Below are 26,919 nucleotides of genomic sequence, written 5' to 3'. Positions count from 1 at the left end.
ACGGTCACCCAGGCCCTCGTCACCAGCCGACTGGACTACGGAAACACCCTGTATGCAGGAACCGCAGCCAAACTTCAGAAATTACTTCAATGCATACAGAACGCCGCAGCACGACGACTCCTCGACATCCCTCGCCACAGCCACATATCTGCCCACCTGAGAAACCTGCACTGGCTCCCTGTCAACAAGAGGATCACGTTCAGGCTGCTCACCCACGCACACAAAGCGCTCCACAACATGGGCCCCGAATACCTCAACAGCCGCCTCTCGTTCTACACTCCCACCCGAGAGCTCCGCTCCACCAGCCTCGCCCTCGCCAGCGTCCCACGGATTCGCAGAACCACCACCGGAGGAAGATCGTTCTCCTACCTAGCAACTAGGACATGGAACTCCCTCCCTGCACACCTACGATTGACCCAAGACCCTCTCACCTTCAGGAAACACCTCAAGACCTGGCTATTTGAGCAGTAGTAGGCACCTCCCCCTCCCTCAGCGCCTTGAGACCCTCACGGGTGAGTAGAGCGCTTTACAAATGTATTGATTGATTGATTGATTGATTGATTGATTGATTGATTGATTGTGTTAGAGGCTTCAAACCCTTACAGCTTGGAAAGGCTTTTTCTCTTTGTTTTAAAAATCTAACTTTGTCTAGCTTGTGGTTCCTGCTTTCAAAATAAGTCTCTGGGAAACACTAGTATGCCAACTGTCAATCTTAGGTTGGATATCACTAGACACCGGGGTGACAGCGGTGCACTATTTACTGTATATTATTATCTGATAGACATCTAGCCACAGATTCCTTAACTTAGAATATCCCCAGGTGTCAGACTGGATCCGTAATTTTTTTTTCAGCAGCACCTCTGCGTGCCAGACGGCGCCTCACGAAGCTGACGTCGTCCATGGATGTGACATCAGCGAGGTCATATAAGTCCCTCCCGGTGCCCTGACGTCAGTTTCGTTCTTTTCCGCGTACAACGCGGATCCGGAGTAAGCTGTTCCTCTGGCCTGTTTTCAGGCCCTTTTTTTGACGCGTCGTGTCTGGAACAGTCTACGATGCCTTCGGGCTTTAAAACATATACCTCCTGTTTGCTGCAAATGTACGTGACGGACCCACATCTTATCTGTATGTGGTGTCTGGGCGAACACCACGACTCGACTGATTGCGACGCCTGCCAACACCTCAAGCCGAAGTCTCAGCGGGAGCGCAGGATGAAGCTGCTTTCGGCTCGCCTGTCCCGGTCGGAGTCGTCTCTGCCCCCTGCCTCCTCATCGGCAGCAGGTCCCTCTGGCAGTGGGTTCTATGTGCGGTTCCCAGGTGCGTCATTCGCCTCGGTCGGGTAAGTCACGGGCCATGTCCCCGAGGTCCTCGACCTCACTTCCTTCTGTTGTCGGGGGCACTAGTTCTCAGCATCCTCCGGACGTGCGCCCCCGGGAGTCGCCCCTCCCTTATGCACCTCATCTTGGTGCGGGGGACTCGGACCCAACTGGAGGCCTATGCCGTGGCCCTCCAGGCCTCCCTTGGGTCCCCTCCTCTCCCTAGGGCGTCCTCAGAGCCTCCGATACGTGCAGGGTCTCCGGTGGACTCGCCGGCGGTTTCGCCCCCGGCGCAGACTGAGCCCCTTGCCTCTAGGGATGATGGAGATATGGCGTAGTCCGGGCGCGGCCCGACTGGGTCCCCCTGTTCGACCCATAGCACCCCTGCCGCGCCGCATAGACCAGTGGGGCTCCCTGAGGCACCGCAGGTGGTTGCTGGTGCTCGCCTTGCTTCAAGCACGCCTCAGCCTTATGGACAGGTGGCTTCCTGTCCGGAGGCGGGATCGGCGCCAGTCCAGCACCGTAGACTTGCCTCCACGGCTCAGACTCCATTCCCTACTTTGGAGTTGGAGCCTGTTGTGGTTGAGGCTGAGTCGGCGCTGGTCCGGCGTGTAGGTTTGCCTCCCCGGCTCCGGCGCCGTCCCCTTCTTCGGAAGTGGAGCTTGTTGTGGTTGACGTGGAGTCGGCGCCGGGCGAGGCCAACTCTGCGCCGGGTGTATCTGAGTCTGTGCCAACTGAAGGCGCCCTGGCGCTGCCCCGACACCGGATTATTGACTCTTATCTGGAGGCTTCCGGGGGGGAGTTCGGTGTTGCCTCAAAGCCCAGCAACACCAGATCTGTCCTTGCCTTTTCCCCCTTGGAATTTGTGGCCTCTGCAATCTCTCCGCCTCCTCAGGAGCCCCATCATGACCCTCATTCGTCAATGGTGCTGCCTTCTTTTGGGCATTAGTCACATCCTCAGTTCATTGGTCAACCTCCTAGGGGTGGGAGACTTAGTTTACAGCCCTCACCCACAGATGAGTTGCTGTCTCCCTCCTCGGCGGGCTACAGAGGCCAGGGCGGTGTTCAGTAGGGTTGTCTCCTTGGCCGCTTGGGTTATGAGTATGCAAACCCCTTCGGTCCCCCTGCCAGTTGACCCTCTGTTGGATGTCTTCCACCATGGTTCGGGGCATGTAGAGCCACTCTACCCTTCAAAGCCTCTCTTTATGATGCCCTTTTGGGCACCTGGGCTCGGCCAGCTTCCGTTGATCCGGTGGCTCGTTCTATCTTGCACCACCACCGTCCTGCCCCACATGATCCAGTTTACTTATTTGTTCACCCAGACGTTCAGGGTTTTGTCCTGCAAACTGCTTTCCCTTCCTTGCCTCAGCTGCTGTTAGATAACTAAATACAGTGTGTGTCTTGGCTCGGGCTACTTCTGCCCTTTGAGACTCTGCCGAGTCTCTTATCGGCCACTTCAGAGGGCGCTCCTGTTGACCTCCTTCATTTTCTCCGTGGTGGCCGTGATTTGGCAGAATTTACAATTCGCTCGGCCTTGGCTACTGCTGATTCCTTTGGCCGTGCTATGTCTGGTTCGGTTGCCCTTTGGCACCATGCTTGGTTGCGGAGGGCGTCTTTCCGGAGAATATCCGGGAACGCCTTGTTGACCTACCCTTTGATGGGTCCTTTTCTTTGATGCCCATGCCCATTCGGCTGTTCAGCGCCTCCTTGCGGGCTTTCGTCCTCCCCCATAGGTCTGTATATCGCAGGTCTCCATTTGACGTGTTCTGGGGTGGTTATCCTTTTATTCAGCGTTGCACCAGTTGCACTATGCGTTTATTAGGCTGGCGGTAAGCCTACTGCGGCGGTGTTCCACAGGTTTTTTGTGTTCGGTCCTCTGACTATGGTTTGCCCTCAGAGGTGTTCCCCCGTGGTTGTTGGGGATGTGCCATACTCCAGGTGGGGTACCTGTATGCTATTGTATAGCTCTGCTATGCGTCAGGCGGGCATAGAGGCCCATTTGGGCTCTCTACATCCAATGACGCCATTGCCTTACAGTTGCAACGTGTTCAGTGTGGTGCCTTTTGGCGCTGTCTCCTATACGCCATTGGTCTTGCCTTACTTGAGCCTTGCATCTGGGCCTCATTCTCCTTCTTTGGAGGTTTTCAATAGATTTCAACACGCTTCAAAATGCGGTTACCTTCTGCCATGGGTGCACTAGGTGGGTTCCACCTACGGCACCCGTAGTTGCGTGGTCGTAGCTCGCCCCCTTTTGCTAGATACATTATATCTACAAATTGCCGTGGGGTATCCCCTTTCTACGTCTCCACCTCTCTTTGCTACTGCGAAGTCTGGTCCTATGTCTCCATGTTTCAAGGAGCAATTCAGTGCTTGTACTTGAACTTGCCTTTTTCTGCACAGCGGTGTCTTTTCTAGTACGTTTAAGTGCACTTCGGTGCTTTTTCCTGTATCTTCGGCATTAAGGGTTCCCTACATTCCACTCCCTGGGTTGGTCCCCGCTTCACGATGCTTCTTTCTTGGTGTTCATATACTAAACAGTCCCACTCTTCCGTGGGGAGTGGGAAGGGGGGGGGGCGCATTTCTCCTCACAGTCCGAGAAAGTGGTCTGGAGATCTGAGGTTCTTCTCAACAGTTATGCATGTTCCTATTGGCACTTTCGGTGCCTCTGCGGCCACTCGCTTCAGATGTGTCTTTTTCACTGGGTGTTACCCTACTCTATGTTCCCTGTACCTGCGGAACAGCTCCTCTAATGCAGGTCGTCACAGGTGCTGCCCCCTGCTTCTCTGTGTTTCGTGCGTGAGTTGTCACCTTGGCCTTCAAGCTGTCTAGTTGGGCAGTTCCATGCTTATTTTAGCTTAGCCGCTTTGTTGCCTCCGTGGCTGTCTGCTCTGTGCATGTTTTAGTTGTGGTCCGCTTCAACGTGCCTCCGAGTGATGCTGTTCGCCCCTGCCACCCCTTTTGATGACTAGGTGTGCATTTGGCGTGTCTTTTGTTCCCGCCTGTACTTCTAAGCTGTTGTAAGTTCCTGCCTCTTGCTCTTCACTTCCTGGATGTGGCCTTTCCGGTCTCCCTTGCGTGGGCTAGCCTGGTAGGCTCTGGTTACATTTCTTCATGTTACCCTCTAGCTTTCATTGGTGTCCACATACTGCACCATTGAGCTGGGAGTAGTCCTTCTTCCTCCTTTGTTCTGGACTCTCTTCTGGGATATGCCTAGTGCTGTCTATGCATCTCATACTCATACGGGTATTGTGTCGCCATTCTGGCAGTTTGGGAAGCCTTGTCTTTTGCTTTCGAGGTACTTGGGTTGCTGTCTAGCTGTTCCGCCACAGCCTTCCCCTTAGTCCGTCACTCTGTTTCCGGCTCAGTGCTTCGGGCACTTTCTGTTGTTCTGTTGCAGACTCTCCTCCCCCTTGGGGTATGGCTGTGATATCTATTCTAAGTTAAGGAATCTGCAGCTAGATGTCTCTATTACATGTACGAGTTACTTACCTTCAGTAACAATGTATCTGGTAGAGACATTGTCTAGCTGCAGATTCCTTAACGCCCACCCATCCTCCCCGTTCTGCGAGGACCTTGCCAGGTGGGGTTCTCCACTTTGCCTCCTTTCAGTTGCCATTGGTTTTATTACAGGGTGCTCACATGGCTACACCCTTTTTAAAAATTGCCATATGCGGCTTCCTCCCTCCAGGTGGCTTCTTTCCTGTAAAACGGTGCCTTTTGATTCACTATCATCAGGAGATTCTTCTTTTCCTGTTGCCTTCCCTCCCTCCTTCTCCATTGACTTAGGGCTATTGTCTCCTCTATAGTCGCCTTCTTGGGGATCTGCTGTGCTGTGTTTCGGCCTCCCTCTTTCTATAGGGGAGGTGCTATTCTTTTCAAACCTTCTCGCAGTAGACTGTTCTTTCTGTGTCCCGTCTTTGTTGGCCGGCACAGTTCTATGTGGTAATAACAATCTACCTTTGTTTGTTGAGATATTCTCCCCTTGTTACTCAACCTGTGGGGAGGGTCCATTCTTTGCTTTGCGGGGTTCTTTGTCAGAGCTTGCTCTGCCCTTACTTAACTTTTATGGAGATAGTGGCTAATACTCTCTTTTATAATGGTGTTTTGCACCATCTTCCTTTCTTTTATGGATTTTTCATCCTTTGCACACTGTTCCCATACTTTCACAGTTTTGTTGGTGGCTCCGCGTTGTGCCGCGGAAAAGTTTCTCCTAAGAAAACTGACGTCTGCGCGCCGAGAGGGACTTATATGACCTTGCTGACGTCATGTCCGTGGACGACGTCCGGGTGGGGTCATGAGGCGCCGTACACCGGCGCGCAGAGTTGCTGCTGCAAAAGAAAGTTAAGGAATCTGCGGCTGGACAAAGTCCCTACCAGATAGATCATCACCGAAGGAAAGTAACTCGTACGTCAGGTCAGGAAGTGATGATGTTTGGTGTCCTCGTGCCCATCAGCGGTTGGGCTGGCTCTGAACAGAGTTGAGCGACAGTATTTTGCATTGTCACAGTCTAAAACGCATACATTTATGTCTGAGTTTCTCGAAGCTAGTGCATGTGCTGTGTATAGAAAAGTTAACAAATAGAGCCAATCACAGCAGCAGTTAGGACAGTTCTGTTTTCTTCAGAGGTTTCTGCTTGGTCTACAGTTGGATTAGGTAACTTACAGGAAGCTTTCATAGTGTTATCCTACTGTCAACCTGCTATCTCTAAGCATATCCGTCTTAAACGGGTGACTTTATGCCTTCTAATATGTTTCCACTTTTCGTGGATTTTGGAGGAACATTGAAGTCTCTTTGTGATGCTCCAGGCAAGGTAAACCACATTAACTCTTCTCTTGTGCCGTAGGTACGCGTTGAGGGCTCTGTCCACAGGATGTCCCGTGCTGAGTCTGAGAAGTACTTCCACTCCCGGCCCAAGGAGAGTCAGATCGGAGCTTTAGTCAGCCGACAGAGCACTGTGATCCCAGACCGCGAGGTAAGAAGCCGAAGGCAGACAGTAGTGATCTCCAGCCGGCACTCTTGTACAACCCTCCTCTCAACTTCAATTGTCTTCCAAAACTGTATGTCCTGGAGCGTGGATATGTGGGTACAAGAGAAAGGGCTTGCCTCCTTGCTATTAGGCTGTTAGATAGTGGGAGTGATGGGACATGTGGATAGGGTAGAAGCGCATACTGGAGAAGCGAGGACAAGTGATCTTCACTCGTCCCAGCACAGACTGGTCACTTTGTGCCTAACAGCCCAGGGTGAATTCACACTGGTTAATCTAAAGAAAACTACTTACCTGTCTGTTCCTCAGCTACCTAGCAGTCATTGGGGATGATAAGTTACCATATGATGTTGCAGGTTATGTTCTTCCAATCCAGTCCGCTACAGGGTCAGACCTCAAAGGATAACCCTTGAACATGTATCCCTGTCACCATAACCCTTCCAAGGTATCAGAGTTTAGGGTGCAGTTGTCGTATTACATGACCATGTCTGTTTTCTTTATAGTATTTGACAAAGAGAAATGCAGAGCTGGAGGAGCTGTACCGTGACAAAGACGTCCCGATGCCGGATTACTGGTGAGTTTGCGGGGGTCAAGTCAGTGCTAGGGGGTCCCCAATGACTTGTGGCTGGAGAACGGGTGTGGGGCGGGTGACTAATTTAATTCATGCCCCATCTCATGCTGCTGCACTTGTTAGGGGAAACTGGGCATTGTGGCAGCCAGGGCCGGACTGGGAACCTAAACCGGCCCTGGCAAAGTGCTCGGCCGGGGAGAGGGCGGGGGGCGGTTTTCGGCCGATTTTGTTGCAGGGCCCATTTTGCAGCTCTGCTGCAACAACGGCCCTGTAACAAAACCGGCACCCAGGGGCTCAAAAACGGCTCCCACCCTTGCGGCGCACCGGGGGATTGCCCGGTGCCCGCTATGGCCAGTCCAGGCCTGGTGGCAGCGGTATTGGAACCATATTTAGAAGGGGGGCGAACTAACAATCTCAACCCTCAAGCACTTTGAGGTTGTGGATATTGCTACAGCAACTTTCTTAGTTCCAGCTATGTGCAGGCATGTAGTTTTTCAGAACCTGCATGGGAATAGTTTACGTTTCGTATAGTATTGGCTGCCCCAGTTTCTGCTCCTATACGCCTTCACATCGGGTGAATGGAGCCTTGAAGTCATGTTGATTAGGGTGGCCTTCACAACTTTTAATCATTTAGCCCCCCAATCACTCGGGTCTCCTTTTTGTTTTTTGCTGGTACTGTGGACTAGGTAGCAGTCTCTGAAAATCTTACTATGTTGTCTCTCCTTTTTGTAGGTTTCAGAATTAGTATCTGTACCTCTTTCATCTCGCTTTTTCTGCCCCTCTCTCGCTTGTTCTGCTCACCTCTCACTTTGTATTGTCTTATCTTGCACTCTATATCTTTAGCTCACTTTCTCTTGTTCTCGCTCACTCACTTTCTTTTTCCCTAAGTCCTGCCTTTCCTCGCTGTTTCTTTGTGTGTGCCATTGATTTGTACCTCATAGCATTTTCCCTGTAGGGCGTGGACTGTTTGAAGGTTATGGAAAATGCAGCAGCAGTGCTACTTTATCTTATAGTGATTTTAATTTATGAGGCTGTGCTTGTTTTATTTTATGTAAGAGTTCTAAATACCTTTAACCATACTAAGACTGATTGCTCGTTACACTACAATTACAACAGAATTTGTAGAAACGAGGAAAGACAAAATAATTTTCACTTTGAAGAAATAAAAAATGAGGCTAGGTGTGAGACGTCAGGAGTCTAGCGCATAATGTGGGCAGGTGCGGCAGCGACGTCTGTTAACTCTTCATCTTTTGTTTCGCAGGGGCGGTTATCTGCTAAAACCAAATGTGATGGAGTTCTGGCAAGGGCAAACAAACCGCTTACATGACCGCATAGTCTTCCGACGCGGGGAGGCGTCCCCGGGACCTCTGGCGCACCAGGGGGAGGGAGGCTGGATATATGAGCGGCTCTCGCCTTGAATTTTCCATACCTTACTGCCTTTCATACTCTTGTGAATATAATGCTCCAGTTAATGAGCTACCTTTTTTTTGTTTTTAAAAACCATCCACACCTGTGTCTCTCTTGATCACTGTCTCCTCTCCAGCTCCCATTCTTCAGGTCTCACCCCCTGCAGTCTGACTAGCCTCTTATCTCTCTTGTCGTCACTGTGGCTGCCATTAGGGACGGCACCTCTGGTTTGACATTCCATGAAGTGAGCCAGATCAGCTTATCCATAGTAATTGAATCGTCCTCCCTCTTTCTATGAATTCTTGTTGAATGTCAGGCCTGGCTGCAAATAGCAACCCCTCTCAGTGCTTTTCACTTTTTCCCCCTGTTCACACTCTCCACTTCCACCTAGGCAGGTGCTAGTAAAACCCTTCTGGTTGTCTTCATGATCTCTGTGAGCCTTATTATACAGCCTATTTCTTAGTTATTTCTTGTTTGTTTTCCAGTGTAAATGTACTTATTACAAACCTTGGACTACAAATGGGAGACCTCCTTGAAATGAAAGAAAAATAATGAGACAGTCCTGAAACGTTATCTAAATACTGGAACGAATCCAGAACATGTGTGAAAAAAGGCGAGTTGCATGGGCGTTACTGTCCTCTTCAGCTGTTATACATCTTGCTACTACCAACTGATGAGTTGTGACTCTGAACTGACACTAATACAAGATGTCTGTTGGCTTTATAACTTAATTCATGCAAAGTCGTCTTTGCTGTGGAAGTCTCTGCATGTAGAGCAGCATAATACTGTCTGGTCAAGGGTAGTGTTCCTTAAAGAAGTTTGTCTATATCTTCTTTCTGAATTGTCGGAGAGTTGGTGCAGATCTGATGTCACTAGGGAAGCTTTTCAGACCCTTGGAGCATGAACAGAGAAGACTTAGTTTCTGTTTTTACCTTCTTGCTTACCGGTCTTGTTGAGTGCCTTATAAGTGATGCAGCTGGTCTTGAAGATGATCCAGGCTGGAAGGAGACATCAGTGTAGGTCTTTTAACATTGGGGTGATGTGTTTGAATTGTTTTTTTAACCCTTGTTGAACTGTGCCACGGTGTTTAAGATAACGTTCAGATGTGCTACGGTGGTATTGGGAAGACCCCAGAGCGGGTGTGTTGACTGCATCAGGATGAGTGAGGACTGAGGTTTGTAAGATTGTTCAGCAGTCCTCTTTGAGAAATGGTTTCATTTTCTTCCTTGTGGGCGATTTCATGAATGAGAGATCCATGCCTCTGTGTATCATTAGTTGAGGATAATTTTAATTGGTAGCGTTGGGCATCCCCTGCATGTTGATGGTTCTTGGTGCTACAAGCTGTAATAAATATTTGAAAATGTTTCTTGTAGAGGTTTAATACTCTGGGAAAAAAGATAAGAGTCGTGAAGAGATCCACAGGAGGTGGGGACTGTCCCTGATCTTGTGGGTCTTATTTGCACACGCCGACACCAGTTGGCGAGGTAAGATGTGAACCATTTCAAGATGGTGCCTACAATCCGGTGCATGTATTCAGGGTATTGATCAGTGGCTGATGGTCAACTGTGTGGAAGGCTGCTGAAAGGTCAAGCAGGAACCGGATCCAGTGTCACTCCTGTCTTTATGGTGGAAGGCATCTTGGACTACATGAAGTGTGACTATCTCAGTACTTGAGCGTGGTCTGAAACCTGGTTGGTAACTCCTTTCCTAATTATTCTTCCTATAAATGGAATGCGGGTAATAGTGCAGAAGTTATTGAAGCCAGCTGGATCCCTGGATGGTTTCTTTAGAGGGAGAAGGATCTAACCAGTCTTAAGGGCATCTGGGAATTTTCTTTGCTTTGGGAGGCATTGACAATGTGTAGAAGGGGTCTGAGAGCCTCTACTTGGAGTGGAAATGCTGCCAGCAAATGTAAACAAAGTTTGGCCATCATAGGTCATAACACAAAGTGTGACCTTTTGCTTGCACAGTTGACATGGCATTGTGCTCCCTTCTTAAGTACCTCTTAGTAGGGGTGCCTTTCCACGTTCCCCAAACTCCCATGCATTTACAAACTGAGTCCTCGCACAGCTTATTCCTGGTTTGTTCAGTGCTGCAATGCCGTAACTTTGTGTTTCATATCTGTGGCAATGTTGTGGCATGAAGCAGACTTAGGGACAATGCATATCAGCCTGTGTTACCCTTCTCTTTACAATTTCCTTGTGTGCCCAGCCCTTGCCTTTTCATCTAGCTTTGTCTTGATGATGCGTCCACATTCTCTTCTGCCTCTGCCACTCACCTGTACATATTTTACATTTTGTTCCTTTCGATCATCCAAAAACCATCCTTTTGGGCAGCAAGGTTCTATAGAATAACTAATTTTTGCACATTATGTAGTATGTATCAAATCCTTGTACATTGTGTGTTCTCTGTGTCCTTATGTATATTGGTGTGATGCTATTTTAAAGATCTTTGTAACATGACTAATTAACAATGAGGGAGAGACTTGTCCCTCTAACCTACAGTTCCTCCTGTGACCTCATCAGACATGCACGTGGGCCCGGACAAAGGCACAGAAACTGTCTCATGAATTGTGCATTTTCCTGAAGATTTCCTTTGATCACACAACCTCTTTAAAAAATGTATTCAGTTTAAATTAAAGCATTCCTGCTTAGGGTTATTTGTTTCTCAATGAGGCCATCAATCAAACCAGTTTCTTCTCAAAATGTATGGAGCCTCCCATCCTAACCAGTGACCTATTTGTAAGATTGACTGCATCTGTGATTAAATTTGATCAAAATTACATTGTCTCTGATACCCACATTGAATCCCAATCCGCCCTTTAATCCATGCCACTTTTCACACATATCCGTGATAAACATTGACATTGTTGCTGCACCCATGGTTCCTATCTACACAGCTATCCAATAAAATTAATTGACTGATTCTGTCATCCTTTTCAGTAAGAAAATAGATTCTGCTGCAGAATATTACCCCGACACCAAAGGATGGTGCATTCTCATGGCCAATAAGATAATTAGACCCGGCATTAGGGGATCATGGTGTATTAGGCCAATCTTTAAAAGAGAAGTCTTCAGTGTTAACCCCCTCCACGCCGATGACGAGCTGGGCTCGTCATAGCGTAGCCTCCTCGCACGCTGATGACGAGCCCAGCTCGTCACGTAACATGCGCTTTTAAAAATCTCCGCGTACGAGCGGAATTCCGCTAGCGCGCATGAGTTTAAATGAATTGGACCTTTCTCCAGAGATCATTGAAGTCGTAGCCTAACTAACAAACAGAAGTTTACCCTTCTCCGGGAACCCATGGTGTCTTGTCTCAACCAATAAGTGTGGTAGGTCCTGCTCTGGCATCTGTGGGGTCTTATCAGCCTCACCAGTAAGAGAAGTAGACCAAGCTTCGGTCCCTGGTGCCTTTTTACCCAAACTAATAAATGAAGGCAATCCTGTTCCAGAGTACATACTGTGTAATCCTCATATCCAGTAAGAGACATGGACATCTATTCCTTCTCCTTAAAGCAAAGTTGTTAAACATCAAACCAATGAGAGACGTAAGCTCAGGTTTTGGTTCAACTGTTCCTAACATCCTACAAGTGAAGCAATACCCTTGTTACTGGACCTACAAGAAAAGCAAATATTTAACTCATGTCTGTGGTGAGCTTGATCTTAACTAATCAGAGACTGCATCATTCTAACGAATCGTAATATCTAGAGACAGTTTTTTTAAAGTTCCGAAAGTGCATTATTAGTAGTGGTAAATCTGCATCTACCACTGCCAATAGGGCCACTAACCTAGTCTAGGTCTCAGAATAGGTCTTATTAAATTATTACTTAACCCTTGGTAGCTTGTCTGTGAGCTGGCTGGATTAATTTAAGAGACCGGTATGTAAAGCATTTAAAAACACCAATTCAGTAAATAATTAAGACACAAGACACAATAAATTTCTCACACCCATTTTTAAAAATAGGAAATATTTTTATCTTTCTTAAAATTACACCAAATAGACACAAATACAATATAGGGAACCGGAGAGATGATTTTAAAAAAGATTTAGCACTATATAGCACTTAGGAATCTACAGTGCCACATTGGTACATCTGGTCGCGCTTGACTGGGACAAAGTTAAACTTTCAGAGCGACCGCGATGGCGCCCTGTTCGGATACCCCTCGCGGTAGGCCTCAATCGAGATTTTACCTTCAGACTTAGAAATGTTTCGGGAAAGTTTTCCGCTTGAGTTCTTTGATGCTCCTCATCACTCCAGAATTGGTGAGGGTTCCCTGGCTTGCTTTCCAGGGAGCTCCCAGTCAAACTCTTAAAATCTGACTTCTGCAGCTTTTCAGCGGCACGAACCAGCACAGCAGGTCAGCTTGTGGTTCAAAGTCGCCGGCATGGTTTTCGCAGTTGAGTTGGTACCCCTATGAAGCTTTTTTCCGAAGTCGCTCCACACTTCTGGAACTTCTTACTCAATTCCTCTGGGGGTTCCAAAGTGTCCAAAACATAATCCAAGGGTCTAGAATCTCCGAGATGGATCATGAAAGTTTGAGATTTCAGTTCCTACAATTCACTTTGACAAAACCCTTACAAATCTACTGGATGGACGCAAGTCTGGGGATTTCTGGTGGTGATGGACCGGATGAGGTCTGGTAACCTGTAGCTTGCTGGGAGTCCACTTTGTTTGCTTTTGAAGCAAGGTACATCCGAAGGGCTTTAGTTCCAGATAATGCAACAGGTGCATTCAGCCAGAATGCAGGGCCTGATGCTGGAAATCAAGTTTTCAGTTCAGAAAGCCTTCTCCTTCTCTTAGTTTAAAGCAATTTCTCCAACACCAGAGCATATAAAACGTATTGTACAAGGACCCTGCTTGTAGCTACATAACGCTCCACCACCGGGACACCTAGGGGAGACTTTAAGGGTCGTGAATTTTCAAAAATAGTGTAGATCCTCACTCCAATGTCCTTAGCACAAAAGTCAATTTTGGGAAGCACTTTACTACAACGGGTAAAGTGAAATGTGCAATATGTCTGTCCCCAGGGCATATAAAAACCTCTTTCATAAGTGTCCTCCTTCTAATTACATGACCCCCCCCCCCCCTCACACCCCCTTCTGGGGTACTAATTATGCCAATTTATTGTAGTTGATCAATTTTTAACTGCCCCACCACCAAAAAGTTTGGCACACTTTACTTTTAAAAGCAGTGCTGCAGCAAAGGGCTGCTTTTAAAAAGACCTCAGACTCTCAGCAGTGCACACATGCAAGTGAAAAAAGGGCCGCTGGCCTCTAAACTGCCATGCTCTATTATATCCTAGGGACCTAAATCCCCCTGCCCTGTTAGGTACTAGGGACCTATAGGGTAGGTCATGCCAATTTTAAGTGTACCCTAATATATATAGTGTACCTTAATGTATGTGTGTGTTTTCTGTGTTTTTACCATAACATTGACCCAGGGCCTGGTTAGGCAGAGCTCAGGGACAGTTGGTACCACCAGTACCAGTTGGAAAACAAAATGGGGGTGCTCAGGGCATAGGATGACTTTGCAACTTAAAGATACAAGCGCTCGTCTTCTGTCCATACAGTAACCCGAGTATTGTGATGGTAGCTCTCTCACATCAAGAGTGAGATTATTTTTGAAAACTGCACCATACAATATGTACAAGTCTACCTCTGTGCTGGCTGCTATGTCTATCCGAACCCTGTTAAAGTGTGGTGCAAATATATTTCATTGTGACCATGTATTTTATGCGCACACTTTTTAAAAAAAATTGAACTGTGAATGATGTATGTCTTTGTTTGTAGACTTTTAACCACCATTCCCACTCCTGCTGTGCCAAATTTAATGAAAGAAGGGATGCAGGGATGTAAGAAGGTGGGGATTCGGGAATCCGTGAAAATAAAACTATTTGTGCAATTTTGGATTCATTTGTTGACTTGGTAAATTAGTCTATTTTTTTCATTCCTATGTTCCTTTTGCCATCTCTCTTATTATGAGTGTTATTCCGTAACGAGGAAAAAGCTGTTACTTCCGCAGTGCTTTTAATAACTCCTCACTCACTGCTTGTAAATGTGTACGCCATCTTGGAGACCGAGGAACAATCACTCCTGCGGTATCATTAACATGGCTGCCACTTTGGTGAAAACAATCGCTCTATTGTTAATTATTTTGTATGATCTTTATTTAATTCCTTTTATTTTCTGTCGTTTGGAACCAAAGTAATTTGACTTCAACTGGTTCCGTGCCTTGGACGTAACGGTTATGTCCAAGGCTGTGACGCTCCGGTGACAAGTACATAACACATTTTGTCCAAGGTACACTATTTAGAAATCCCTCTGCTGTAAACAGCTGTGGGAGTTCCTTTTTATTCAGCCTCAGGAGCAGGGGATGAGCTTGCCTACGGTATATTTTTTTTCAGCGTAGTGACGATTGGCGCGCATAGCGTGCTGACGTCATTGCACTGAAAGTTAAATGAGCCGAGTGGCCATTTTGCTTTCACTACCTAAGTGCTCCTGGGGCTTTCTGAGCACTGAGCACTTAGGGAGACGGGAGAGGTATCATTGGAAAGGGGAGAATCTCTTCTTTCCAGTGGATTGGGGGTCCCTGCAGTATGGCTATCCCCAAACAGGGAGTCACCCACTAGACACAAGGGAGGGGGAGGTATAATTTTTATCGGGAGACCAAGGAGAGCGCTGGATGGTAGGAAATTTATGCCAGTGTTGTGATCGCAGACAGTAATGTAAGGAAAATTATATTTTTTTAGCTAAATTTGCGGTTTGCTGGGGATTCTGGGTAGGAAAACATTGGGGGATGATCCACTCAAGAAACACATCATTGGACTCCCCCGGTTTTCTAGTTTTCAGAAATGTCTGGTTTTGGTCGGTTTCCCTAGATGGCCGTTGAGACCAGGACCAAAAACTCAGGTGCCCGCCTAGCAAAGCTAGGTCTTTTTGTGAGATACTTTTGATGTATCAAAAATATGTTTTAGGCCCTTTTCCGTAGCAGGCACTTGGCCCTCCTACACAAGGGAGGTACTTTTGTATCTGGAGACTTGGGGGGGATGCTGGGTGGTAGGAAATATGTCAGTCCATTGATTCCACAACTTTCCCACCCAGAAATGTGAGGAAAATGTGATTTTTTTTTTTTGCAAAGTTTCAGGTTTGCAGGGGATTCTGGGTTAGAAAATGTTGGGGGATTCACACAAGCCACACCTCCATGGTCTCCGCCAGGTGTATAGTTTTCAGAAATGTCTGGGTGTGGAGGTTTCCCTACATAGTCGCCGAGCCTGGGACGAAAGGCGCAGGTGACTCCCTCTCAAAACCAGGTTTTTTGTGATGTGTCTAAAATACGTTTTGGGCCTTTCCCTGTAGCAGGCACTTAGCCCACCCACACAAGTGAGGTACCATTTAATCGTAAGACCTGAGGGGACGCTTGGTGGTAGGAAATGTGTGTCGGCCCGGTGATTCAACAACTTTCCCACTCAAAAATGTGAGGAAAATGTTTTTTTGTTTGTTTTTCAAACATTTAAGTTTGCAAGGGATTCTGGGTAACCTAACCGGATAAGAGCCACACAAGTCACCCACGCCTGGATTTCCCTGGGTGTCTGGATTTAAAAAATGTACAGGTTTGTTAGGTTTCTCTAGGTGCCAACTAAGCTAGGGCTCAAAATCCACAGCTACGCACATTGCAAAAAAAAAAAAAGGTCAGTATTCTTTGGGAAACTGTGATATGTCCATGTTGTGTTTTAACCCATTTCCTGCCACAGGCACTAGGCCTACCCACATAAGTAAGGCACCTTTTTATCGATAGACCTAGGGGAACACAGAATAGTAGAACAAATGTTATTATTAGTTGTCTTTCTCTGCATTTCTACCTTCCAGATATATGACCGTGTGCAAAAAATAAGGCATTTTGAAAAATGACCTCTAATTCACATGGTATTATGACTACCCACAAATTGAGAGATGTGCAAATAAACACTACTTCTGGGGGCCTGGCCAAGATGGCACCGAGGTAATACGTGCCTCTCTAGCTCTCCTGCCTGTGCTGGCCTAGAAAGTGCTCCGGGACCTATCTAGCGGCCCAGCGGGGTTGGAAGCCCTGTGGGAGATGCTCCTTAGACTTGGGGTGATGAGGGTCTGAACGAAGAGCACTAAGGCGGCGCTCACTAACTCCTGTTGTGCTTTCCAAGAGGCAACAGTTCTGAGGCACTGCAGAGGACCGCAGTGCCCGGACGGAGCTGGTGAGGCTATGGCACGCTGCGCCGGACTGAGGTGTGTCCTGCAGGTGTCCAACCTAGATAGAAGTAGAGGACAGAGTGAAAAGAGTCTGGGTGGCTCTGGATTGAGGGCCTGCGCAGCTCTCGTGGAGATGCATCCTGGCCTCTCAGGTGAGGACCAACGGAGAAGCGAGGCGGTAGGCCCGGGAGGAGCGGCAACCTCCCGCAAGCACATTAGTATGCTTGGGTGGCAGCAGAGAGGCCCTATTGCTGAAAGGAGTGGGGTCCCCCCATCCCAACTTCACCTGGCTGATCGGCTAGATCCCCACAATTGGGGGACAGAACAAGTGGCCCAAGGCAGGAGGCCTCAAGTGGGCCTAAGAGGGGACGGCTGGAACCAGCCCTAATATAATATACAAGACTGGAGGCCTCGGGATGACTGGAGGCCACTGGTGTAATGCCTGAGAGGCAGCTAAAAGCATCTGGGGTCCAGCGCAGTTAAACCCTCTCCCCCCCCCTCCCCTTCCGAACCCCCCCCCCCTTCCCAGCAACTTTCATGGCAGACTGGCGCAATCCTAGCCCCAGCCACGACTGATGGACAAGCACAGAGGCTACAGGAAGATAGCCCACAGGAGCACAAGCTTGAGGAGGCCCTCGCTGCCTCACACATAACAAGACAGTGGGGAGAAAGTACACACGCCAGAACACATCCAAAGATTGCATGGAACCGCCCCAAGAAGGATCACACCCTCAAGGACATGCTCACTCAACCTACTGCGGGCTCAGCTGGAGACTCGGGCCTAAAACAGAACAAGCCCCCCTCCCTTCCTACAGAAAGAGCGATCGGGCTGGCAGAGACAGGACGACCCGGCCTGACCCGGAGGAAAATGCCAAAGGTCGACAAGCCGCTTTGTTGGCAGTGCCATCCGCTTTAGCGAAACAGGACGAATCTTGAAATTCTGTGGCACTCTTCTACACTACATAGATACGGTGGGGGATGACGGGACCAATGGCCACAAGCAGGACCCTGTTGAAGCGACCATGCAGCCTTATCTGGCTGCGGGACTGAACTTGCATACCTGAGCGGATGTTTTAAGTTTTATGTTATTTTTGTTACCTTGTGTTTCCTATGTTATGTTCGAAGTTGGCACTCACCTTCACATTGAGTACAACAAGTAACGTATGGAGCGGCAGCAGTGGTTGCAGCAGAACAGATGGCGGGCACAATGACGATGCAGGGGTCCCTTAGCTTCTCATAGTCTCCATGCCAGACACAACTCTTAGAATCCTCACACTTAACATGAGAAGTCTTAATAATCCGATCAAACGCAGGGCGGTACTTGCATACCTAGAGAACTCAGGGGCGGACCTTTGCCTCCTACAAGAAACCCATCTGCTAGCTGAAGACTGCTTCTGAAGTGGGTCCTGTGGCTTTTCCCAGCAATTCTTCTGCCCCCGACCAAGGAGGCCGTACTGGTAGCAAATTCTTTCCGGGATGGGTAAAACAGAAAGTGGACTAAGTTAGATGTAGATTTCTCATACACCGCTTCATGGTAGCGGGCAGACCCCTGGTGATTGGCACATTGTACAAACCGAACGAGGGACAGGAGGCATTCCTGCGCAAAGCACTGAAGAGGGTGATGAGACTGAAGACAAGCTAGTATTATTGTGTGTGACAACACCTTGGATAGATCAACCCAGGGACACGGACAAGCCGGGCCCTGTCTGGGGAGGGGACATGAATGGCTGAGGGATCTGGAGTGGGAGGACTAAGCACCCATACTCCAAAGAATATTCCTACTACTCGAACACACACAAGACTTATGCTAGACTAGACTACTTCCAAGTCACGAGGGAAACACGGACGCTCACAAAGGCCACCGAAATACACCCAGTGGCGCTCTCAGATCAAGGGGCTGTGACGATCTCACTATCCCTGCCCCCATCGCACCCCCCACCAGGCATTGCCGCCTACGCAACACCCTGTTAGATAGGAGGTTAAGACACAAATCCAGTAAGCAATTCAAGATTATTTAACACCTCTGGGGTCTTACCGGCCCTGTTGCGGGAGGAGCTCAAGGCATTAGTTTGGGCGAGTTAATTGGGATCTTCGCTGTGGATAATAAAGTTCGCAAGGAGAAAAAGGAAGACTGTACAAAAAAAATCGGAGCTGGAACGTTTCAACCAGCGCACAGGCGCTCCAAGAGTATGACTCCAGTTATCTGACACTTGTTCCCAACTGGCAGCCATAGACCTAGACAGAGGGGAAAACACCATTCTATGCCTGCGTCACACCTTGTACGCAGGCGGACAGATGTGTCCGGCAACTGGCTGATAGGCTACGAGCAAAACAGGAAGAGGTGGTACACTCAATTGCAGGTGACCTCATAACAGATGACATGGCCATAGCAAACTCCTTTAGAGATTTCCATTCCCACTTACATTCAGACCACCCTCTAGATCCCGCAGCCGGAGCCCCGTACCTTCACTCGCTGCAAACGACACCCCTTACTTTGGACCAGGCGGCATTCCTCGAGGAGATCCGCGTAGAGGAAGTCATATCAGCCATCTTGAAGCTTAAAGTCGTAGAAGTCACCTGGCCCAGATGGTTACTCTGCAACTTTTTACAAATCCTTCTGTTCTATCATAGCGCCTATACTGGTGCGATTATTTAACTCCATTGCGGACGGGGGGCGAAGTCAACCTCTATGTTGAAGACTTCCATAATAGTCCTCCCTAAACCAGACAAAGACAAATTGCAATGAGGCGCATACAGACCTATCTCCCTCCTAAACATAGACCTGAACTATTTGAGTATCATAGCTCGTAGGCTCAATATATATATGCCTTGTGTAGTTGATCTGGATCAAGCAGGCTTTATCCCCCGGAGATAAACGAGTGATAACAACAAATTCCTGCTGCATAATATTGAAAAGGCCTCCTGTGTGCAAGGGGAATACATGCTGCTTGTGATCGACACAGAGAAGGCCTCCTCGCGCACTTTGGCTTCCGTAGAAAGTGCAAGACAAATCCTCAACTGTTACCATGCACCCACTGCGACGGTCAGGCTCAATGGCTGCACCTCCTTGCCCTTTCCGACCAATAGGGGCACACGCCAGGGATGCACACTGTCCCCACTACTTTTTGCTCTTTACATGGAACCAATGGCCCAGAGAATACGAAATCACCCCATAATTACCGGGCTTACATTTGGAGGTGACCGCCTGTAACGACCGCATTCCCAGACCAAGCAGCGTACCAATCGTAGCTAACCCAGTCGTCACGCAACCACACCCTTCTCAGGCCATATAACACATAATATCTAGAATACCCACCTGAGAATGGAAAAAGAGCTATTTACAAGCCTGTATAGTCAAAGATACCACTAACATCTAAGGAAGTCCATATTACGTCCTATAATCACCTCACTGAATAACTGACTCTTTAACGTCACCCGACGATTCTTTAACGTCACCCGGCGATTCTTTAACGTCACCCGACGATCTGTACTTAGCCTCCTAACTACTGTATATCTATACTAATAAGGATTCACCTTTAAAAGTTATCCCTCAAAGGAAGCTCACACTCTCCCCCCATCTTCAGTTACCTTCTCAGAAGGGAATATCCCATCCTTCTGTACGTCAGCACCTGGTTAAAAGGAAAGGTTAATTTCATTCATAAAAACAACATTCAAAGACATTCATTACTAAGATCTCTTTATTCTACAATTAAGCATAGTAGAATGAACAAAAGAAACATAATTTATCTTAGTCACTACCTATGACCTAAAGGGGAGCAAATAGATGATTATATATATATATATATATATATATATATATATATATATATATATATATGTACTACACTAGCTTAGAACGCCTCACCTCAGGCGTGTGTCTTTCCATCTTGGTAGTTGAGCCTGTCCCTCTCTCTCTCGCTCTGTCTTCAATCTGTTCAGAACTCTGCTCTGCACCCACGAATGCACATCTGCACCGCAATGCCTCGTCTAGACTGCCACGGTTCCAAAACACTCGAACCCTCTTCTGGTTTCAGTCTCTACCACTCCTGTACGATGACACTACAGGACCTTCAATCACTTTCCTTCTTCGTCTTAGGATTTTAACTCGCTGATAACACCTCACTCTCTGCACCAGCCTTCTGACCAACTTCTTCTATCCACTCCGCACCTCTTCTCTTTTCTCACTTCTGCCCTCTCGCTCCTTGATAATATAGAGCTCTCTCTCTTCATGGAAATTCCCAGTAACAGGCCGACTCCCACCGAATTCCTGTACCAGTCCCCAGGCTCCCTGCGCATCCACAGTGGCCAGCTGTAGTTGCGTCTAGAGCCGGGGATACAAACACATTCCTTCGATAAGGGCCAGCCCTCACCGGTTTCTAACTAGTGAATAACAACTCAACTCTAAACATCACTTCTGACCTACAAGCGCCTCAGACAACTGAGGCAAGAAGACAAGATGGCTGCTCTCTTGTTTAGGCCTTTAGGCCCGAAAAGAGGCAAAAGAGACTTGGAATCATGCCAAAGCCAATAGGCAAACCCTACAAATAGGCACAAATAAGGCTAGAATAAAGGATTCATAGCAATATACTGAGATGGCAGTGGACCATAGTCATCACCAATACAAATAGGGCAAATTATCCTGTTGCTACACCGCCTCTCCATCAGCTTGTACGCCGATGACATGCTCGTGAGATTAGATAAACTAACCTCAGCCTTGCCTGCTTTTTTTAGACAAGCTTGGATCCTTCTGAGCTGCTTCGGGCTTCCAGAATAACGTTGGGAAGTCACAGGCACTTAGCCTTTCCCTGCCTACCCAACTAGTGGATCAACTGACAAACCAGTATTACATTCAATTGGCTACTGAGACCATCCTGTACCTGGGGCTCAATCTTGCCAGAAGCGACAGCAGTTGATAACTATCAAATATTACTCCGGCTTATTTACAATGACTTTAGGAGGTGGATGCATCTCTAGATCTCCTGGCTAGGAAGGATAGCCGCAACCAAAATGACCACCCTCCCCAAGATACTTTATTTCTTTCAGACTCTTCCCTTGTCACCACCCCCTGGCATGATTGCCCAACTCCTAACAGAACTCTCACAGTTCATTTGGCAGGGCAGGAAACCGCACTTGGAGAAGACCTTGAGCCACCTCCCCCCAGAGGCTGGGGGCTCAAGTATCCCTGACCTACATCTCTACTATCAGGCAGCGCAACTATGCCACCTAGTCAATTGGAGTTGAGCCGAGTCCAAGAAACACTGGTTGTTTCAAGACATGGCGGTGGCAGGGACCTCCCCACTATGACAGCATGGCATCAGACCTCCACGAAGCATGGACTGACTAACTTCTCATCCCCAATTACCCCAATATTCGATAACCTGGACTTCGCTCTGGGGATGGAGACGGAGGGGTTTGAAGAAAGGAAACCGTCGACATGCTGCTCAAAGGGCCACCTATTTGATACCATGAGTGTGCTCTTGTTTCACCAAATGGGCGAATAATATGGGTCCTACAAATATGGTATTGGATTCTACACCCATAAAACAAACCTAATGCACAGCAGCATCTCACCCACGACGAGAGATGGCTTCTAGCTAAAGACTGAGATAAAGGCCTAACATCGGAGTTATACGCATTCTTAATCCAATATAATAAGCATGTACAAAAAGCTGGGCGAGCTAGGTGGGAGTATGAGATAGGGAGGCCATTGTGTGCTAAGGAGTGAGGAGATGTATCATACAGAGCCAGACACACAGCCAGCAGCAACACCATTACCAAAACCCTCACAAAGGTAGCCACATACTGGTATTACACCCCTGTCAGACTACAAAGGGTCAAGCCCACACAAAGCGCAAGCTGCTGGTGGAGGGGTGGGAAGCGGGGGACATTGATACACATCTTGGGGGAATACAACAATACCCAATTGCCGCGCTTCCCTGCATACATTCTCCTGGGCCTTCCAAATCATTTAACATACCCTCTGAAATCCAGACGCAGGAGTCAAATAGGCATGGCATTGGGGGCCGCTATCTAAAGCATTCTCAGCCACTGGGGCATATCACAGACCTCCACACACACTAGCTGGTTTCAAAGGCTATGGCACATCCTGGGTATGAAAAAGATCACAATGACTCAGGCTGAGAACGCAGAAGCATTTGAGGATTTGTGTTGCCCGTATGTGTCCCTGCTTTCACAGGAATTCAGAGAAGTGACATGTCCAAGATATTTCCGACTGCTACGTTTACCAGAGACAAACCAACTGCCACCAACCTCAAGTCACTGAGCAACCTCACGGACTGAACATTTTAATATTCCCAATGTGGGGTGCAGCCGCGGTCCGCGCCGGTAATAGGGGTGGGGCCGCGTTGAGTGTGTGGGCGGATTTCGAGGGACGATGCAGAGGGAAAATAAATTACTTAATTGTCCCTCAGCATTGTCCCTCGAAATCCCCCCGACGCAGCCTCGCCGCCCCACTGCTGTTACCTGCACGGACCACAGCTGGTGGGATGTGCAAGAGATGGGAGGGGAGTAGTTTGCAGGGTTGTGCTTTATCCGCCAACATCACATCAGCAACAATATGTTAGGCCTCATCAGTGTCTGAGAATCTACTGTTGACTGAGAAATCTGCTGTTGGCACTGTTTTTAATTGAAATGCTTATAAAAAAGAACTAAACCATAACTACTTCTAAACTCCATATCTTGTGCTCATTTCGGAAATACATAGATTTCCTTGGTTCCTATTTTTCACTCTTTATATTTTACCAAATTAATTGCTGTATATCCGGTACACAATGAAAAACCATTGCAAGGTGCTGCTAAGTTATTGTTGGCTCTGGGTGCCTCGAGTTCTTGGTGAACCTACAAGCCTTATGTATCCCCGCAACCAGAAACGTCTCACGGACTAAATGGTTTATTTGTTTCAGAAATCTGTCATTATTAGAAGAAGTTACGGGTGGAAATGTAGGCACAAATGGCTGTTTTATTTTCAACTCACTTTCAATCTTTTTTTTCTTTCAAATGTTAGTTTCTATAGGAAAACCTTGAAAGATCTACATAAACAACCCCTTGCTAAATTCAGAATTGTATCTACTTTTCAGAAATGTATAGCTTTCCGGGATCCATTACTGGTTTCATACCCATTTCCACCAACTTACTTGAAGGAGGTTGAACGCACATAAAATAGGGAAAATAGGCTATGTCCCAGTAAAATGCCAAAACTGTAGAAAATTGTGGTTTTCTGACAAAAGTCTGCTCGTTTCTGAAAGCTGGGAAGATGGTAATTTTAGCACCACAAACCCTTTGTTGATACTATTTGCAGGGAAAAAAACAAACGCTTTCTTCTGCAGCACGTTTTTCCCAAATTTAGCTGTAGTTTGCCTAATTTCCTAGTCTCCTCCTTGGGAATCCACAAACCCCGGGAACCTTTACAATCCGGAGGATGTTAGAAGAAAACAATTCAAATTTGGCGTGGATGCCTTATGTGGACAAAATGTTATGGGGGCCTGAGTGCAAACCACCCCAAATATCCCAAAAAGGGCATGACACAGGGGGTCAGAAATAGAAGGGTTATCTGACCTCAATAGCGCTATGGGGTTTTATTTATTGCCCTTTTCAGACATGTTTTACCTGCAGTCCCCCTCAGTTTTACAAGCACCAGGCACCTGTCTGTGAGCTCTAGTGCTGCTCCAAGTGCCGGAAGGACACTGATGCAATCTGAAATCGTGAATGCTGTATTTGCAGCTGAACCCGAGCAACAAGGGAGCCCGATACAGCCATGCCCGATGACTAGACCTCAGCCTGTGCTGGAGAGAGTGCCTCAGGGTAATAGTGTAAAGAGTTTAGCCTCCTTGTTGGAACAAACAGCATTGGCTGTGGCAGCGGAAGGAAGGGGCTGAAATTCTCACTTTAAATCGTAAGACACAAACCAACAATCTCAACCCTCTGGAGCTGTGAGGTTGTCGATATTGCTACAACAAATCTCCTACTTCCAGCTCTTTGCAGGCATCCACTTTTCAGAACCTCAATGGGAATAACTTTCGCCTTGTATAGGCTCATCTGCCTTCCCTGTCTTTGTACCACATCAGCTTGTGTGAATGGAGTCTTAAAGTAAGGGAGAGACACATCCTGGTCTCTTTTGGATTCGTACTGGTGTTGTGGTCTAGGTAGCTGTCTTCTTAAAATGTTTCTATATTGTCTCTGCTTTTCTCCATTTCAGAATTAGTCTCTTTAGCTCTTTCACTCTTTTTCTTCTCTCTCACATGTCTTACGGTCTTGTGCTCTCCCTTTCTTACCCTCCTCTAAGACCGTGTGTAAAAAAAAAAAAAGATCCTACCTTTCCTCGCCATTACTTTTCCTGTGCCATTGTTTTGATTCTCAGAACAGGGGGTTTATATAGCATGCTACTCACCCTTGAGGGTCTCCAGGTGCTGTGGAGGAGGAAGGGGGGCAGCTCTGGATCATTCAAGAGCCAGGTCTTGAGGTCCTTCCTGAACGTGTGCGGGGTCGAGGAGCATCTGATGTTAACCGGGAGATCGTTCCAGGTTATGGCTGTGATGTTGGAAAAAGCTCTCCCACCGGTTCTGTTCCTGCGGATGCGGGCGACCTCTGCCAGGGCGAGGTCGTTGGAGCGGAGGTTCCTCCTGGGTACTTGGAAGGATACTCTTTTGTTGAGGTATTTGGGACCAATGTTGTGGAGGGACTTGTTGGCTTTGGTGAGGAGTTTGAAGGTGACCCTCTTCTCGACGGGGAGCCAGTAGAGGCTGCGTATATGATGGGTCATGTGCTCATGGCGCGATGACCCAAGGACGAGTCTGGCTACGGTGTTCTGAATGGTCTGGAGCCTGTGCATAAGAGTTTTGTTGATTCCAGCGTAGAGGGTGTTTCCGTAGTCCAGTCTGCTGGTAATGATTGTGTGGGTGACGGTCCTTCTGCAGTCAGTGGGGATCCACTTGAAGGTCTTACGGAGGATGCGGAGGCAGTTGAAACTGGTGGAGGCCACGGCATTGATCAGGCGATTCATGGAGAGGGTGGAGTCGAGGATGATGCTGAGGTGTCGAGCATGGTCTGTAGGGGTGGGTGGGCTCCCGAGAGCAGAGGGCCATCAGGTGTTGTCCCTGGCGGAGGTGCAGGGGCTGAGGATAAGGACCTTGGTCTTCTCTGAGTTGCGCTTCAGGCAGATGTACTTCATCCAGGCTGCCACGTTCTTCGTACCTTTCTGGAAGCAGAGTCAGGTGTCTTTGGGATTCTTTGTGAGCGAGAGGATGAGCTGGATGTCGTCGGCGTAGGATACGACACTGAGCCCATGCTCTCTGATGATGGCGGCGAGGGGGGCCATGTAGATGTTGAAGAGCGTGGGACTGATTGATGATCCCTGGGGTACTCTGCAGGTGTTTTCCGTGAGTTTGGGGAGGAAAGGAGGGAGTCTGATCCTCTGGGTTCTGACGGAGAGGAAGGATTGGATCCAGTCGAGGGTGGTTCCTTGTATTCCCGCGTCGTGCAGTCTAGCTCCGAGAGTGCGATGAGAGACGGTGTCGAAGGCTGCGGAAAGGTCTAGCAGAATAACTTATATTCAGATCAATGGGAGAGAGAAGACTAGATAGGCTAGACCGTATCCCCTGTATTATATGTCTAGTGTGGTCTACATGTTTCAGCCAGTGCCTTGTAGATTTTAAGCTGGCTTTCCTCAGGACCAATTTTATGTGAGAAGGTGCAAATTAAATATTAAACTTAAATTTAAGTGGTTGTGTAGTTCTTTGACTATGTGTGGCGCACGCTAAGGCGCTATACCTGTTAGAGGGGGATTCCCTCAAGTATGATCTGTTTTATCTTGTAAAAAGCTTCAAGGGTCGCCTGGCAGAGAAAGAGACCGAGTATTTCGATCTGGTTCCTCCTTGGACCTATTCGTCCTTCCGCGGCGCCCGGCTTAAAATCTACAAGGCACTGGCACACTAGACGTTGGAGGTCCTAATCCATACTCCAAATTACGTCTACTTGCCTTTTATTCGCTAACAGAGGCCCAGTTCATTAAAGATAAGTAACCCTCGGGTGCTGGGACCTACTGTATAGCTTTTAACTCTTCACTTTCTCACCCTTTTTCACTGCACACTCAGCAACATACCAGCTCCGCAGTCTCCTGGCGTTGAAGCACACCCGGGGCACATTCGGTGCCACTGTGGTGGGCCCGATGATGAAGCATGCCACCGACTAGGTCGGTGGGTGAGGGCTTTATAAGGAAAACAATGTTTTTCCCTGTATACTGACGTACCTACCTGAGTCTTTTTAATTCTTCTCTCTAGCTAGTCCTTATTGATATTTACTAGCAGAATAACTGCCTCGGTGTGTCCCTGGTCAAGTAGCATGCGGACGTCGTCGTCTGTGGAGGCGAGGAGGGCTGTTTCGGTGCTGCGGTTGCTGTGGAA

General features: G+C 47.9%; 1 protein-coding gene across 3 annotated transcripts in view; it reads left to right on the top strand.

Annotated features, from left to right (window-relative positions):
- The window catches only part of PNPO (pyridoxamine 5'-phosphate oxidase), a 116,110-nt gene that overhangs the window by 77,869 nt on the left and 11,322 nt on the right, over positions 1-26,919 (top strand). The window contains exons 5-10 of one of the 3 annotated variants that reach the window (XR_015296075.1): positions 6,158-6,286; positions 6,802-6,872; positions 8,131-9,093; positions 9,871-11,174; positions 11,230-11,354; positions 11,496-14,187. Coding sequence is in view for 2 of the 3 variants with exons in the window: in XM_086924290.1 (XP_086780416.1) it covers positions 6,158-6,286; positions 6,802-6,872; positions 8,131-8,287 (357 nt within the window). In the remaining variant the exon portion in view is untranslated. Of the gene's footprint in view, positions 1-6,157; positions 6,287-6,801; positions 6,873-8,130; positions 11,201-11,229; positions 11,355-11,495; positions 14,188-26,919 lie in introns of those variants that run through there. The other 2 variants (XM_086924290.1, XM_086924289.1) reach the window with 2 other exon arrangements.

Source organism: Lissotriton vulgaris, chromosome 5, assembly GCF_964263255.1.
Source record: "Lissotriton vulgaris chromosome 5, aLisVul1.2, whole genome shotgun sequence".
Classification (NCBI taxonomy): Eukaryota; Metazoa; Chordata; class Amphibia; order Caudata; family Salamandridae; genus Lissotriton; species Lissotriton vulgaris.
Note: the sequence above shows the minus strand (reverse complement) of the source record. Positions and strands in the feature narration are given on the sequence as shown.